The sequence below is a fragment of the Rhinichthys klamathensis genome, unplaced genomic scaffold (assembly GCF_029890125.1).
Source record: "Rhinichthys klamathensis goyatoka isolate OS25496 unplaced genomic scaffold, OSU_Roscu_1.1 h1tg000029l_1, whole genome shotgun sequence".
NCBI lineage: Eukaryota > Metazoa > Chordata > Actinopteri > Cypriniformes > Leuciscidae > Rhinichthys > Rhinichthys klamathensis.
The window spans coordinates 1,585,748-1,604,736 of record NW_026606579.1 but is presented as its reverse complement, the minus strand read 5'-3'; the positions used below and the strand labels follow the sequence as shown (position 1 = coordinate 1,604,736).

Genomic DNA, 18,989 nt, shown 5'->3' with positions numbered 1-18,989 from the left:
GCTCAAAACGTTTTAGACTCCGTTTACACCTGTATTTAGCGTCGCCCACTTGTGGTCCGATCGACCAAAACGCATTTTAATAACAGCTGTAAACAACAGGGCCTTAGTTTTGAGGATTGACAGCCACATTTACTTACAGGGGTGAGTCTCGAAATCTCTTCTTCAAAAAGAGCTTATAGTAGCTCCTCTGTATGAATGTGCAACGGGAGTCAAGCCTGTATTCTCTTACCAGTGACCTAAGTAATATCAAAGATGGCAACGTCCATAAAACTGTAAAGTCAAATCACTTTTGATATGACAAGAGTCCAATTGAGCTGCCAAATCAGCCAAATCTTCATTAACCGAGAGTGGAGCACTAGATGTGTGTGTAGAACACAAAACGGATGGCAGCAGGTCTGGTAGAGAACAGTGACTGGATCTAAAACCTTCAGATAACACACAGCTCATATCTCCATCTGTTATGCTAAACCCGCAACACACGGTCGACACGCGTTTGTGCAGCGCAGAGCGGCTCTCACACTGTATGAGTGACAGACAACTAGTTGTCCGGTCTGGTTCTGTTCACACAAAGCAGGTTTTTCAAGAATGCAGTTGTGAGTTCGGTTATACAATGCCGTTATCGCTCCTGTAAATAACTGAACTGTGTGTGAACGTTACGTAATTAAGGACTCAAATACAGAACTGAGAACCGTATTCTGTTGCTGTGTGGCCTATGTTTAGTGGTGAAATGGCTTTCACAACCAATTTTGCAATTAAAATGTGACACACTCTACCATTCAAGTTTGGGGTTATTAAGAAAGAAATGAATACTTTTATTCAGCAAGGATGCTTTAAATTGATCAAAAGTGATTTCGATTTCAAATAACATTTTGAGCATTGTTTTCAACATTGCTAATATTAAATATTTCTTGAGCAAATCAGCATATTAGTCAAGTCACATTTATTTATATAGCGCTTTTTACAATACAAATGGTAAATGGACTGCATTTATATAGGTCAGAAGTCAGATTCAAATTATTTATAATGATTTCTAGAAGGATTTAGCTTTGCCATCACAGGAATAAATTACATTTATTAATCAAAAATAATTGCAATATTAGAGGAATATTCTGGGAAGCTCAATCAACCGTATGTGTTGATTACTACAAAAATATATTCCAATTTCTTTTTAAAAAAGTGAAGCGTATCATTTTATAAATAGCACTTATATTAATTCTTGTGTAATATTTGAGCTGTAAAATTATTTAAATCATGATTTTTATGTTCGTTTTATGGTGTTACGTTGTCATGGCAAAAGTAAAAAAGTATGTAACTTTACACTGAAAAAGTTAATAAGCAATTAACATGTTAACTCGTTTAACATGGATATTGGTTACATCTTGTGACTTTACTATTGAAAAAGTGACAATTTAAACGTTTATAGATTCACCTCACTGTAAAACAGATAAAAAAAAAAAAAAAAAAAAAAATAGGGAGTCCAAATTATTGTTTGTGGTTAACAACGTTAAGCCACAAGTGCTGTCAATTGAGCTTAACTTTTATTGAACCCGAAATAATCTTTAACAGAGATGTCATTTATGATGTTGCTTCCCTATGGATTATGTATCCGAAAACTGTTTGAATGCTTGCGTCTATATTTAGATCCACATGTGTAGATAAGAAACGAGAGTGCATGATCTACTTTATCGGTCGGGAATTGACTTGATGGTGTAAAGTGGTCTCTATGACAGGTGGTAGGAGGCGAGAGGTTGCTGACATCAGTCGAAAAGGAATTTCGGTTTAGGGATAGAGGACGTTTATTACATTTTGATGAGAGATTACGAAGCATAAACTTTGAATGCTGATGATGTGGAGAGGAGAGGGAAGTTAGGAGGATTAGAGGAGACAAACATTTATTTTCCGTCCTCATTTCACCCCCTGGAAACCGCATTAGAATTTGAATTCCACAGTTTTAATTTGATAGTTGGCCGGGAGCCTGCCCCTCTTTTCCCTGTTAATAGGTTGCGCCAAGTGTGTGTGTGTGTGTGTGTGTGAGAGAGAGAAACATGAAGAACGTTTTGGCATATGGTGTTGAGATGAATATTTAAACAGTACCAATCTGCTTTTTGTATGATCTCACAGATGCAGTTTAGAAAATCTTTCCATAATTCACTCTGCATGTAAGTGTGTGTGCAAGTGTGATTAAAGATCAGATATGGACTGTTTTCTTCATGCATGTTGGACCCTCAGACTCTACACTGTATGGCACAATTTTACGACAGTGGAAAGAGAGAAATGAGGACTAGATGATGGCAGAGAGAAAGGGACGGACTAAGGGCATCTGCACACTGCGTCAGAGAGTGTTGTAAATCCATTGATTACAATGGAGATGGTGCATCACAAGAACGTAGAGCAGGAGTGTTCAGTTAGGCCAAAAGGTCTCTACAGTTTCCTTCCCTGCAAAGATCCATATAATCATAACTTGCTCAAGGAGTCAATAAGGCTTGGCGGAGTGTTAACCACAAAACGAGTGTTTTGGACAAAACTAGCTAGCTTGCCAATCCAGTTTTATACATTGCTAAATCACCAATATGGACCATAAATATTTTTAGACCGGGACAAGTTTGCTCTGATGTAACAGCCATTACATCTGTTATGTTAAAATTTTAAGTAGACAAGCCAAAAGCAGTTTTTAAAGTAAATGGGTGCCTTCCACTCCTTCCATGTGTGTTCTCCTTTTCACAGTCTGGCAGAAATGATGGTCACGTGACAATAAAAGTGTATGGTTGCCAAGATAAAGGGGGTGGGTCAACTTACCCATTGGCTCATCTTACCCCACTCTCCCCCTATATCATTTTTTTTTTTTTGTTAGTTGCACAGTGCCTCAGAAGACTATCAGTTCCAAGACAGTTTTTTAAGCCAGCCACCAAAGACTATAAACTACAGGGAGTCGACCTCCTGCTAAGCACCCTAAGGGTGGAAAGAAAGAGGTGGAGAAAGTGCGTGCATGGTAATATATCTCCTTCCAGAAGGGGGCGCTATAGTCTTAATAGTTTGAAACAACCCCTGCTCAACCTAAAACTTTCAAAAAGCATCAGTGTGCTCTGAAAAGCCAGATCTGCACTAATGCACGTCTACATTAATGTCTCCTGCTTTGAGGTTAAATTTGCCTAATTATACGTAGCATATTTTGAATTTACATAAGAATGACTGGCTAATGCAGGCGTATAAGATCAAGAGGGCAAACGTCTTTGAGTTCTTTGCCGAGGCTTCTTTGTCTGACGTCTTGGTCTTTGAACTCACAGGAATGAGATAAAGTCATTTTCCTCTGAACTCAGATCAGTTCTTCAGTTCACTCTTATCTGAGTCGACATGCAGCACCCCCTACATTCCTGCAGTTGTACTGTACTCTACTAATATATATATATATATGGTATTTTTGTTTTTAGTGGTCTATCTCTGGTCTCTCTCTCATTCTCTCTCTCTTTCCAGTGTGTCTGGAGGCGAGTTGTTCGACCGGATCGTGGAGAAAGGTTTCTACACTGAGAAAGACGCCAGTACGCTCATCAGACAAGTACTAGATGCTGTAAACTACCTCCATAGTATGGGCATCGTACACAGAGATCTCAAGGTGAAAGAATCACACCTACATTCACAGATATTGCTCTGGTTTGAAGTGTTTGATTTTAATGTGTGTGTTTCGTCTTCAGCCTGAGAATCTGCTCTATTTCAACCCTCAAGACGGCTCAAAGATCATGATCAGTGATTTCGGCCTGTCTAAGATGGAGGGGACGGGTGATGTCATGTCCACAGCATGTGGGACGCCGGGATACGTGGGTAAGAGTTTAATTATGAAAGAGAGATGGAGATGTTTATGATTTTGCTTCGCTATGGGTTATGTATTTGAAAAAGCATGAATGGTTTTGTCGGTTGTAGATGTGTATGTGCATACAAATGTGTGTATATAGATTTTAGCTATTGGAAAGTGACTGCTTATGTTGGTTCATTTGTGTGCAGCCTGTATCTGCACTTGAAGCTTACTCTTATCTCAGACTGACAGAAGTGCCCCAGAGTCGCCTGCTTTTCCCCTGCGATTAGAGCGACCGCAGCACTTTGAGCCAACATGGCTGCATGTGAAGTAAACACACACAGGCTGGGTACAAACATCTTTGAATATTGGAAAATACTGAATTAGAAAATTAACGAATGCTTCTATTAAAAATAGCATTTGTTAATTGAAATAGGAGCTGAAATAAAAATAAATAATAGATGAAAAAACTTAGACATTAGAAATGTTGCCTTGGAAAATAACTGAAATAAAATAAGTTTAAACTAAAATTACTAAAACTAAAATAAAAATAAATTAAAGCTTAATGGAAAACAAATGAAGGAAAAATAATGGCAAACAAATGACAAAAGCACATAATAAGATAACTAAAATGAAAACTGAAGAAAAGGCTAATTTAAAATATTAATAAATACTATAATTAGTATAGTAAAATAACACTGAGCGGTACCATGGCGCAGTGGTAGTATACCACAGGACTGAATGATCCATATACCATGGTATTCACATGGCACTCCAAGGTACTTAGAGAATACCATGTTATTACCATGGTTAATGATGTCCAAAAAACATCAGATGTAAAATAAATATCTGTAACACTTTACAAGAAGGATTTTTTTTAACATTAGTTAAAGCATTGATATAATTATCTAACTAACAACTATTTTTACTACAACTATTTATTAATCAGGTTAAATTATATAGTTTATATACAATTGTTCATTGTTAATTGACTTCATGTTTGATCCATTTAGTAATGTTGAAAAATGTAATAAATTATGTAGAAATAAACATGAACCAACCTGTAAAACATTAATAAAAGCTGTTAAAGAATTGGGTATGACTTTATTTTACAGTGTCCTTGTTACACGTTACTTGTAGTTACTGTAGTAATAACTATAAATGCATATTTGCATAATTAAATTAAATGCAATGCATAATTACATCAGTGTTTGGGTAAGTTACTCTAAAAAAGTCATTCATTACTAGCTACTAATTACACTTCCAATAGTGTAACTAGATTACTGTACTAATTACTCTCTCTAAGTATTGCATTACTTATTAATAATTACTTTCTAAAGCCCATATCAACCCTGACCAGTAGAACAATACAAGGATAAACGTAAAACTGCTCTTTTAATTCTTTCGAATGAATAATGTCAAATTGCATACATTATTCTTGAACTGACCAAAGTATTTAAAGGGAGACTCTTGCATTAAAGATTTAATATATTTTATATTATAAAATATAAGATATTTTAACTTTTTCGAGGTCATTAAATTACAGTAATGAATTACTTAGTAATGCATTAAACCCAACACTGAATTACAAGAGTCATCATACGGTTGAAATATATCTAGTAGGTCTATAACTAGCCCAGAGTAAAGTCACCAGAGTTATCCTGCAGGGGTTTCACGGTGTTGAGTTACATGCCTCTCTTCATGCATGCATGTTTAAGACAGTCTTTACGTGCAAGTTTCCATGGTAACCGTGTTTAAACGGCGCTGTGGTGGCTATAAAACACCGCTTCAACCAGTTGCATACTGGGCTGGGGTCAGACGCTGCTGTGTGTGAGGTTTCTCTTCAATGGAAACACTAGACTCCAGCCTGGATGAGAGCAGCTCGCAGGCATGCATTCTGTGTGTGTCTCTGGCATGCCCTCTTTTTGTCTTTAAATGGTAACAGTCTCACACCAAGCTCTCCAAATCAAATTTAAGGATCAACCGCTGTCATCATTTTCTATCCTTTAGCTCCTAATCTTTCTCTCTATTTTTGTTTTGTCTCTCTCTCTCTCACACACACACACACACACACACACACACACACACACACACACACACACACACACACACACACACACACACTTCAAATGTGATGATGGGATTATATTGATCATAGCCTCAAAATAGCCCGTCTTGGAAAACATCCATTCCTGCAGTCCTAAGACAGGAATGAACGGTTTCGTTTTGATAGGGAGACGAATTCAAGCAGGTTTTGTTTGCAGATACTCAATTAAACTGCAAAAGAAGCCTGTATGACCTAATGCAGTATGGATGTGTTTGTGTTGTGGGGAGTGTAGCCATGATATTTTATAGTTATCACCACGGTACCTGAGCTGTTCAAAATAGTCAACTTTTACTATTACAAACTATTTTTTCCAACAAGTAGTGGTTCATTTACTGTTGTTCTTAATAGTTTTGCACAGCCTTGCAACCGAGTGAGCATCACTGACAAGTGAATTGGTCAGATTTGTTTTAGATTTGTTTAGATGGCTTATTTCAATGAAAAAAAAGAACAAGATTCGCTGATTCATTAGTCACTGATTCAAAGTCCCCGTACCTCATTTTAGTCGTGCTATTTTGCAGCAAAATGAATACTTGGTTAAATATTTCTGTTTATCACTGTTTTTGTTTATTTTATCATTGTGTGTTTGAGATTTTTGTAATCATCCTAGCCGAGATCCTTTCAATGGCATTAGATTTGTTTATGTACTCTAAGTTTGCTAAAATAATTTAAACTAAACAGTTAGTTTTGCCAAGAATATTAAGTCTGCTTCATCTAGGAACTGCAATTTTAAAGTATATAAAAAGGCCAGATAGTGGACATTTTGAATCAGAGTTTTGATTCAGTGAAACATGTTGAACTGATTCATTGAATTGAATCAAACCTGCCATCTCTAACAGAAGTTGCTACGCAAGTTTATATCGTAACACTGTCATACTTGAGTCGAGTTACTGACCAAATAAAAAGTGAAATTCACAGTGTTGCTCAACTCAACTGTATAATGCCAGCAAAATAACCGTAAATATATTGTGATGATTTAATACATAACACAACTCTAAGTGAGATCCTTGTACTTTGTTTCAGATTTTTTTTTTTTAAATGATATAATCTGACAATTATCTAAAAGATAAATAGCTTCAATGTAGCTCCTTTTCCAAAGAGTAGCTTCACTTTAGTTGAAGTATTTTATGAATTATGCATCGCTTGTAGCCCGGCAAGCTAAAAAAGTATCTTCCTCAACGCTGCTACCTGTGTGTTTTTTGGAGCTGTTGTTTAAAGGTCACAGAGTTTCTATCATTTCTAATGGAAATGTGCCTGTTTCATTTCAAGAGCTTTTCAGAAAGCGGCTTTCATAAGTAACAGACTAGTCCAGCCCTAAACCATAGAACCAAAGCTTTTGTGTCGAGAGTGAAAGCCTGTTTCCTGAAGGGAGGAAGAAAATGTCTAGAGGCAGAATAATAGATTAAATTTAGAAGGACCCAGGAGCCTTAACCTCCTATGGAGAATAACAGGATTATGAGTATGCGAGTGTGTTTCTCAGGCTCAAAAAGTAGTTTTTCCTGATAGTAAATTGAGTGCCCTTCATGATTTCTGTGATTGTCTGCTGTCTAACACATGCTTGCACATACAGTCTACTATACCTTTATATTCTCTTATAAAGAGCTGTAAACATCTTTATTTTCTGCTATTTCATTATAAATAGAAAAACAAAAACATGTTAGGGGACCTATTTCGCTAAATTCACTTTTAGCGAATCTTTTTACACCGGACTGCTTCACAAACGAGGGTCAGTTCAACACTGGGTTTGCACAAAAGTTGTTTCTGAAAGATTTTTAGAATAACAAGACGGTGTCAACTTAACTCCACAATAACTATACATTTATCCACAAAACATTCAGAAACGTCCAGTTGCATTCTAAAAGTTGTACCTTGTTCCTGGGGCTCTCCATCAGGGTTTGAACATGTAATGCTGAACACCGTTACTGACAATTGCTGACATTTTGGCTGCGTAACAATCTCCAGATTTGTTGTTGCCGGAGTATCCGAAGCACGAGCTGTAAAGGCTCCGCCCTCTTCTGGAAAGGGGGCGGGGAGCAGCAGCTCATTTGCATTTAAAGGGACAGACAAAAATGGTGTGGTTTTGCTCACACCCAAATAGGGCCAAATTTGACAAGCTATAATATATGATCTGTGGGGTATTTTGAGCTGAAACGTCACAAACACGTTCGGGGGACACCAGAGACTCATTTTACATCTCGTGAAAATGGGCATAATAGGTCCCCTTTAAAGTTGCTAAACACCTGAGCTTGAATTCTCAGGACAGTTTTCATATAGTTGCGAGACTGACTAATAAGACAGGAATGGTGTGATTTGTTTGTCTCAATCAGATCTGTTTCTTTCTCTCTTCTCAGCACCAGAAGTTCTCGCTCAGAAGCCGTACAGTAAAGCTGTGGACTGCTGGTCTATCGGAGTCATTGCCTACATCCTGTGAGTACCCACAATGCTACACTCGTCCTTTCATTTATACGCTTAGGAATCATTCAGCTAAGGTTTGAATGAGACTTTCATACAAAAACAAGATCGGAAGAAATAGTTTTGACAGTTGAGAGTAAGTGACCCATCTCTCCTGATCAGCTGCAGATGTTGTGCCCCACTTTACTCAGACTCCTTATATGGTGCAGTTTGAGTGAGTCTGAGTCATTAAAACAGGAAAAAGAGAGTTTGTGTCTCACAAATATTTTAGATGTTGATTGATGGAAGATTTTCATTTTCTCAGCAGATGTTTTATGGAAATTCTATCTTACCAATAAATACTGTGGTGGTACAGTGTTACAGTGATGTATGAGATGCTAATGCCATGGCTCTGATATATTATGAAGGATTCACATAATCAAATACAATGGTATTTGCATATAGGGCAGGGTGGCAAAAAAAAAAAAAAGAATTGTTTGTTTTTGTTTGGGTAATTTTTTTTTTATGATGAATGATGATGGTTGATGTTTGAGATTTATATATGTGACGGTTTTATCACGGTATATTGTATTATCCAGGTGTTTAATTAAGTTACCAAAAAGTGTTGTCCTCCTAACAGGCTCAATAACTTTTTTCTTAAAACAAAAAGAATATTTAAATACAATAGAACAATACACAAAAATGTTTAAAAGTAAAGAAATATTTCAAACAGATTTAAGTGCAAAAGAACAATAGGTAACACTTTACAGCAAGCTTCCATTAGTTAACATTAGTTAATGCATTAACTAACAATGAGCAATTTGTGATACAGTATTTATTATTCTTTGTTAATATTAGTTATTAAAAAATACCACTGTTCGTTGTTAGTTCAGGTACAATAAATATATAATATTAACAGATACGACTTTTGATTTTAATTATGTGTTAGTAAATGTTGAAATTAACACTAACTATAAGATTAATACGTGATTTAAAAGTATTTTCATTGTTGGTTCATGTTAACTAATGAATGCACTAATGTTAACAATTGTAAAGTGTTACAAAACAATAATAAGGAAACAGAACTTTTTCAATCAATATCTTTAGTCCAGATTAAAATGTAAACATGTAAAGTCTTTAAGTATTAAGTATTTGGTGCTGATTAACACCATAGTAAATACAAAAATATGAATGGTTGTTTGTGCAAAATCATTGTGAATATATCACTCATATTTCTCTCTCAGTTTGTTTTCTTGCGGGAACGTTCATAAGGTTACTGAGAATGTGTCATAAAAGCTGTACATTTCACATGAGCTGTGGCCATCTGCTCTTCTGTGTGTGTGTATTATCATTGGGTCTGAGTGGAGACAAACCAACATAAAACAAGCTTCGCATCACCTTCTCGTATCTTAGTCTGCTACAGATCTCCATGTACATCTGAGTAAATTCTCTTTTGTTTTGGTCTTTCGATCCCGGCTGCTTTGGGGCGACTCTTGCGCTACACAAACACTCACACTGTCTGTCAACAAACTGATGAAGCTGTCGTTCAGACTGCACTTCCCATCACTCCCACTCACAGCTGTCCTGATCAAAAGTATTCACATGGGTAACACTTTATTTCGATGGTCCACTTTAGACATTCTACTAACTTAAGAAACTCAGGTAGTTAGTGGTTAGGTAGTTAGGTACTACAAACTTGTAGTTTCTCAGGGGAACGCAAAGGTTTTGCGAGAGAAGGCAAAAGCACTGACTTATTATTTGAAAATTATACAAATTAAATCAATTATAAAACAATATAAATGCTACTAAATAAAGGCCTATGCCAGCTCTTCCTCGGCTAGAGCTTGAGTCAGATCTCATGGATGGTTGGCCTCCTCTCAGGTGTGATTATTGCAGTGACAACCGGCCGAAACTGTAGCTAATTCTCTTAGCGTCTGATTAGCTAAGAGAGAAAAACACAAAGCTAATGGGGTCGAAATCAGGCAGAAAATTACCTTCCTTTTCTCCCCCACTGCCTCTGTAACCCATGAGGAAAGGTATTTTAATGGCTTTGATGATGGGAGGGAAAGAGATTTGATTTACATTGCTCAGGTTTAATCAGCTGTCTTTCTTTTCTGATTTCCAGAGGCCCATGGGGTTTATTTACGCTTATTTATTGAGCGTTATGTTCACTGTTAAATCAAGGTGTCCGCTGATGTGTTTTCAGAGGAGTACAGTGATAATATAAAGGTATTGTTCACCCAAAAGTTTACTCAGGGCTATAGGGCTATTAATCGAAAAGTAGTCCTTATGACTTTTGCACTGTTTTGAAGTCATATGGACCATTTTTATGAAGCTGTGTTTATGAAATGTAAGTAGTATGGTTGTGGGTTTGATTCCTAAGAAATATATACTGATTAAATTAGTAGTTCTCAACCAGGGGGCCTCAACAAACTTCCAAGGGGGCCTCAAAACGACAAAGCAAAAATATAGCTTCAAATATCGTTGTGGACAATGGGGGAAGGGAGACTTCAAAAAGGTTTGAGATCCACTGGATTAAATGTGTATGTTGAATATGCTGCAAGTGGAAATGATGTAATAAACTCATGTTTTCTTACAGACTGTGTGGTTACCCTCCCTTTTATGACGAGAATGACTCCAAACTCTTTGAGCAGATCCTGAAAGCGGACTATGAGTTTGATGCACCGTACTGGGATGATATTTCGGATTCAGGTATATTCACTCTGACACGTGTAGAAGAGAACTACATCATGCTTATGGTCTGGTTTATAGGTGTTTAATCTATAACACACTCAGTAACCCCACATGCTGCCAGTAAGTGTGGAAAAATGTTTTACAGGAAACTGGAATTCGGTAATTGCTACAGGCTCTAGCTATATGAAATTCTTCCAAGCTATGAATCAGGGAACAATGAATGAATCCAAAAGGTGTTGTCAGTGCTTCCACTGATAAACTCAAAGTCTCAGTTTTATCTCACCAACAGGATGAATGTGGCATACTGTAGATTCACTACATGAGACAATTTCCGATGCCTTGAAATGTCAATATAGTTGAATCGTTCTAAGCCGCTGTGCATGTATGATTTGTGTGTTTTTAATGTTTATGTTTAATGTACAGCAAAAGACTTCATCAGTTGTTTGATGGAAAAGGACCCCTCAAAGCGATACACATGTGATCAGGCCCTTCGACATCCCTGGTGAGTCTAGTGATGCCCTGATCTATAAATAATCTATAATAATAATAATATCTTACCATTAAAACTCCTTTTTATAATGAAGCAATACTTTTAAATAACATAATACTATAATAATCATTAAGAGTGAAACTATCAATAATTTAGTAATAATTTCTAATAAATAATTTCAGTTAATAATTTAAGTAAATTATTAAAATAAAGCAATACAATTCAAATAAATAAATTTGTTAATAATAGTAATAATATATTACCATTAAAACTCCTTTTTATAATAAAGCAATAATTTTAAATTAAATTTGTATTATAATTGATAATAATAATAAATATATATATATATATATATATATATATATATATATAAATATAGCTGCGAGCAGCGATTACGGGCCCAAGCCGGTGGCACCGCAACCCCGGTGCCTTTAGTTACCTAAAGGCACCGGAGTGGCGGTGCCGCCGGCTTTGGCCCTTCATCGCTGCTCGCAGCTATATTTATATATATATATATATATATATATATATATAAACAAGCCGGTGGCACCGCCACCCCGGTGCCTTTAGGGTTACTGTGCATGACGGGCAATATCGTAACTCCGCTTTGACCTTTGAGAAGATGTGTGCTGTAGAGCTTGCATTGGTGTGGGCTCTGCAAAAGTGTGCATTGAGGGCACATATCAACCACAAAGTATGCGTGAGCAACCTTCTGAAACCTAAAATGAAAAATGAGACACCCTACGGTCTCATGGACTTAATGCACACATGAAATAAGTACACAAGTTTGAAAGTTATATGAAGTGTGCCAAGACAGAATATTACTTGCCTGATCTGATTAGAAAAATAGTTGGTGTGTGTGTGTGTGTGTGTGTGTGTGTGTGTGTGTGTGTGTGTGTGTGTGTGTGTGTGTGTGTGTGTGTGTGTGTGTGTGTGTGTGTGTGTGAGGCGTGATTGAACAATGTAGACATAAAAACATACCCCGTCCTTTTGTTCATACAGGACATTATTCAAACTGCAAAGTGTTTACTTATATTTGTGTACAATCACAATAAAACACAACATTGTGCTTTTGTCAAACTGTAAACTACAACTGTCACCCAACCGAAATCTCTTACACACACACACACACACACACACACACACACACACACACACACACACACACACACACACACACACACACACACACACACACACACACACACACACACACACACACACACACACACACACACACACACACACACACACACACACATAGTTTAAAAGCAAAAAAAATCTTTTGGACATTCATCATATTGCATTGGTTTTCATTTATTGTCCTCGATCAGAGCCCTAATCTGTTTATTTTTTCAGTTACACATTCTACATTGATTAAAAAAGAAAAATCAAATGTGTTTTTATTTTATACATAAATAAATAATCTATCATTCAGATGAGAATAAAGTTAGTGTTAGTTCAAATTTTAAGGAAAACAAATATATGATCTGAAATATAGCACATTCATTTATAATTCATTCAGGTTCAATTACCAAACATACAATCTTAATGTAATTTAAAGCAAACAATACATTTAAAATACATGGGTTGTATGCTATTTTTTTTTATATAAAAAGATATATATCCAAAAAGACAAGGCCTAAACTTTAACAAGGGTTAAACAATCACTGTAACAGACACAATCTCACACACACACACACACACACACACGTCAAATCACTTACATTTTAGATGCAATATTGACTTTTTTTTCTGTTTCAGCAGCGAAAATAGTTAAACAAAGATCACAGCAGAACCATCGAGCATCTCACAGCAACGCGTTCTCATTACTGATTCAGCATTTTGAACGAATCGGTTGACTCAAAGATTCAACGACCAATCCATAATCTGTCTCATTCATGAATGACTCAGCCGTTCGAACGAATCGTTTGAACGAATGAATCAATGACTCGCTCATTAAGACGGTCGCCTAGCGACACCTAATGACGGTTTAGTGATATTAAAAGTATCATTCTTTCCAACGATTGTTAATTAACTCATATTTGAAACATAAGCTATATATATATATATATATATATATATATATATATATATATATATATATATATATATATATATATATATACACACATATATATACACACATATATATACACAAAAATAAAATAAAAACACATTTGAAGCGTGTTTGCTTACTAAATTGTGAGCGGAACGAAAGTTGCAGCAAATATCAGCAACAGGAGTCAAATTTCATTAATCACGAGAGTGAAGAGCTGACTGAAAAGATGATGACGGAATAGGCTATTTTATGTAAAAGCCCCTATTTAAGCGAATCTATCATTGTACTCTTTTGTTGTTGTGTTTTCCGTGAAAAATAATTGACTATTGAACTCACAATTCAAGCAATCGGCCCCGTTATTGCACTAATTTTAAAGTGACACTAAAAAGTATGCGGCTGCACTGGCATTCATAATGGTGCGCGTCCATGGCGACGAGCGAGCAGAACAGAGCGAACGTTTTTTAGTTCATTCCTACTTCCATAGGAATTCCCTCAAGCGCTCTGCAAGCGCAACCCTTATCAATGTCCGTGTGGACGTCCGTATTTAAAAGCTCTCGGTCCTCAGTCACATGCTTGCCAAATATATGTATAAATATCATTTTGGACACAAGAGGGCAGTATGGCCCTATGTATAATTTTGTACAATAACTATCAATCGAAGAGCCCCTCCCCACACAGACACACACACACACACAGTTCGCCCGCGCCTCTCTCTCACACGCACACACACACACACACACACTCCAGCATTGCAATCTTGAGATCGCAGCTTGTTCATTATGCTGCGTTCACACCAAACTTTTATACTCTTTTGTTGTTGTGGTTTCCATGAAGAATAATAGGCTATTGAACTCACAATTCAAGCAATCGGCCCCAGAAAAGGCGCTAATTTTAAAATGAAACTAACGGCTGCACGGGCATTCATAACGGTGCGCGTCCACGGCGATGAGCGAGCAGAACTTCCATAGGAATTCCCTCGAGCGCTCTGCACGTGGCCATTATCAATGTCCCGTATTTAAAAGCTCTCGGTCCTCAGTCACATACCAAATATATGTATAATGTATATATAAATATAATTTTGGACACAAGAGGGCAGTATGGCCCTATGTATAATTTTGTGTTTAAACTAAAAGAGCCCCTCCCCCCCCTCCCCACACAGACACACACGAATGGCAGGGTGCATTCTCTCTGTCAGAGGGAGAGGGAGAGAAAATTCTCAGAAACATACACATTCAAACCAAAATATCTGACTTCCTCTTGGTCTGAGCTAATGACAGTTAATTAGAAAGTTGTCCGGCTTGATCTGAACCATATGCATACCTGTGTCTGTCGAGTTTCATGCAATTTCAAGCATGCTAAGAGTCTCAAAAGCATCAAACAAGAATATTAAAGTTTGATGTGTTGCCACGGCAACAGTATCTAAGATATCAATAATCCTTTCACAGGTCTACATCTGCCGTGTGTTAACATTATACACATAAAGTTTGAAGCAAATCGGGTAAAAATAAGAGGGTGATTTCAAAGCATTTAGGAAGTGACACACTTCCTGCTGCCAGTTGGTGGCGCTATAACTTTGACTCACAATAGTCACATCCATGTGATCGGGCTCTTACAACGAACACACTGCTGAAGTTTCATCAAGATTAGTTAATGTATGCAGTAGTTATAACACACTTCCTGTTTCACGTTTCTCGCCATAATTTTGTTTCCTCGCCACGGCCAAACCGTTCGAGATATCAAAAATCCCCTCGCAAACTTTCATCCTCAATGTCTTGACTTCATGCTGACCGAGTTTCGTGCCGTTTGTTTGAATTCTCTAGGAGGAGTATTTCACATTCCATTGCGTGTGTTTTACCAACAACCCTAAATAGCCGACTTCCTGTTGGGCTGGGGTAAAAAGTAAGAGTGTGAAGTATATATGAAACGAGGAGATCTACATGTGTACCGAGTTTCATATTATTACATGCAAGCGTGTTTGATTTATGGACCATGTTTTCGGACCCCGTTCCAGGGGGCGCTGTCGAGCCCCCCTGCCACGCCCGGGTACCATCTTCAGCCCGGCCCTGATGGCCGCGGGTTCTGACATGTGTGCAAAGTTTCAGGAGTTTTTGAGCATGTTAAGGCCTCCAAAAGTGTCCAAAAGGTAGCAGAAAAATAATAAGAAGAAATATAGCTGCGAGCAGCGATTACGGGCCCAAGCCGGTGGCACCGCAACCCCGGTGCCTTTAGTTACCTAAAGGCACCAGGGTGGCGGTGCCGCCGGCTTGGGCCCTTCATCGCTGCTCGCAGCTATATTTTTATATATATATATATATATATATATATATATATATATATATATATATATATATATATATATATATATATATATATATATATATATTTATATATATATATATATAAAGCCGGTGGCACCGCCACCCTGGTGCCTTTAGGGTTATTGTGCACGACGTGACACAAAATATCTGCTTGCTATCTGCCGAACGGCTCTGGTAGTTTCGCTTCAGCACTGATGATGTTGTAGAAATAGTGCGCTCTGGTTGGTCTGGATTATTCGGGATTTTTTATTTTATACAGAAATAAATTCTTTATAATTCAGATGAGAATAAAGTTAGTGTTGATTAAAATGAAGGAAAACAAATATATTGATCTGAAATATAGCACATTAATTTAAAATTTATTTAGGTTCAATTACCAAACATACAATCTTAATTTAATTTAAAGCAAACAATACATTTAAAATATATGGGTTGTATGCATTTTTTTTAATAAAAAAAATATATATCCAAAAAGACAAGGCCTTAAAGGGTTAAACTCTTGCCACTGTAACAGACACATCTCTCTCTCTCACACACACACACACACACACACACACACGTCAAGTCACTTACATTTTTAGATGCAATATTGAATAAGCAGAAAAATCGGATTTTCTGCTCTGAAAATATAAATAAGCAAAAAAATTGAATAAGCACTTTGAATATTCTAAACAGAATAAGCAATAGTCGCTAATGAATAAGTACTAGTACTTAATGGAATAGATACTAGTATCTAAAAAATAAGTACTAGTAGCATGAAAATAGAGACTAGTAGGTTAAAATGATTAAATGTTAAAACGGCTTGCCATATTGGCTCAGAGAGAGAGAAAGAGAAAATGACCTTTTAGATACTAGTACCTATTAATAGATACTAGTATTTATTCAATAAATACTAGTACTAAGTCATTAGATACTAGTACCTATTAAATAGATACCAGTACTTATTCATTAGCTACTAATACGTATTCAAAAGAATATCTAAAGAATAAGCACTAGTATCTAAAGAATAGGCACTAGTACTAAAGAATAAGCACTAGTCGCTAATGAATAAGTACCAGTACTTAATGGAATAGATACTAGTATCTAAAAATAAGTACTAGTAGCATGAAAATAGAGACTAGTAGGTTAAAATGATTAAATGTTAAAGCGGCTTGCCATATTGGCTCAGAGAGAGAGAGAGAGAAAATGACCCTATTCAAACCACAATATCTGACTTTCTGAGGGTCGGAGCTAATTACTTTAAATTAGAAAGTTGTTTGGCTTGATGAGAAGAATATACACGCTGAGTTTTGTAACTGTAGATAAAACTAACCCCCCCACTTTTGTCAAAAGCATTTAGAAAGTGACACACTTCCTGCTGCCAGTTGGTGGCGCTATAACTTTGACTCACAATAGTCACATCCATGTGATCGGCCTCTTACAGCGAACATACTGTTGAAGTTTCATCAAGATCAGTTAATGTATGCAGAAGTTATAACACACTTCCTGTTTCCATTATTCGCCATAAATTTGTTTCCTCGCCACGGCCAAACCGTTCGAGATATCAAAAATCCCCTGGCAATTTTTCATCCTCAATGTCTTGACATCATGCTGACCGAGTTTCCTTGCGATTGGTTGAATTCTCTAGGAGGAGTATATCGAATTCCAGGGGCATACGCTTCCAAACAAACCATAATAGCCGACTTCCTGTTGGGCTGGGGTAAAAAGTAAAAGTACAAAGGATATATGAACCGATGAGATCTATATGTGTACCGAGTTTCATATTATTACATGGAAGCGTGTTTGATTTATGGACCAAGTTTTCGGACCCCGTTCCAGGGGGCGCTGTCGAGCCCCCCTGCCACGCCCGGGTACCAGCTTCAGCCCGGCCCTGATGGCCGCGGGTTCTGACCAGTGTGCAAAGTTTCAAGAGTTTTCGTGCACGTTAAGAGCCCCAAAAGTGCCCGAATAGTCGATAAAATAATAATAATAATAATAAATATAGCTGCGAGCAGCGATTACGGGCCCAAGCCGGTGGCACCGCAACCCCGGTGCCTTTAGTTACCTAAAGGCACCGGGGTGACGGTACCACCGGCTTTGGCCCTTCATCGCTGCTCGCAGCTATATTTATTTATATATATATATATATATATATATATATATATATATATATATATATAAAGCCGGTGGCACCGCCACCCTGGTGCCTTTAGGGTTATTGTGCACGACGTGCAAAAACGTAACCCTGCTTTGACTGTCGAAAAGAAGTGTGCTGTAGAGCTTGTATCAGTGTGGGCTCTGCAAAAGTGTGCATTGAGGGCACATGTCAACCACAAAGTATGCGAGAGCAACCTTCTGAAAGGTCAGGTCTACATCCAGGTCTACATCTGCCGTGTGTTTACATCATAGTAGTGAAGTTTGAAGCAATCAGGTGATTTCAAAGCTTTTTGAAAGTGACAGACTTCCTGCTGCCAGTTGGTGGCGCTATAACCGGGGTGGCGGTGCCGCCGGCTTTGGCCCTTTCATCGCTGCTCGCAGCTATATTTATATATATATATATATACACACACACACACACACACATATATATATATATATATATACATAAATATATATATATTGTTTTTTTAAGAGACAAGACAGAATATTACTTGCCTGATCTGATTAGAAAAATAGTGTTTGTGTGTGTGTGTGTGTGTGTGTGTGGCGTAATTGAACAATGTAGACAAAGACATACTCCGTCCTTTTGTTCATACAGGACATTATTCAAACTGCAAAGTGTTTACTTATATTTGTGTACACTCGTAATAAAACACAACATTGTGCTTTTGTCAAACTATAAACTCTTGTCAAACTGTAAACTACAACTGTCACCCAACCAAAATCTCTTACACACACACACACAGTTTAAAAGCAAAAAATATCAAACAATCCTATTTAAAAACAGTCTGTGGGAGCCATCTTTTGGACATTCATCATATCGCATTGTTTTTCATTTCTTGTCATCAAACAGAGCCCTAATCTGTTTATTTTTTCAGTTACACATTCTACATTGATTAAAAAAGAAAAATCAAAGGTGTTTTTATTTTATACAGAAATAAATAATCTATCATTCAGATGAGAATAAAGTTAGTGTTAGTTCAAATTTTAAGGAAAACAAATAT

At 37.0% G+C, this 18,989-nt stretch overlaps 1 protein-coding gene across 1 annotated transcript in view; it reads left to right on the top strand.

Moving 5' to 3' along the window:
- The window catches only part of camk1da (calcium/calmodulin-dependent protein kinase 1Da), a 59,724-nt gene that overhangs the window by 33,459 nt on the left and 7,276 nt on the right, over positions 1–18,989 (top strand). The window contains exons 4-8 of the mRNA XM_056245236.1: positions 3,472–3,610; positions 3,690–3,816; positions 8,243–8,318; positions 10,882–10,994; positions 11,400–11,478. Coding sequence (XP_056101211.1) covers positions 3,472–3,610; positions 3,690–3,816; positions 8,243–8,318; positions 10,882–10,994; positions 11,400–11,478 — 534 coding nt within the window. The remainder of the gene's footprint in view (positions 1–3,471; positions 3,611–3,689; positions 3,817–8,242; positions 8,319–10,881; positions 10,995–11,399; positions 11,479–18,989) is intronic.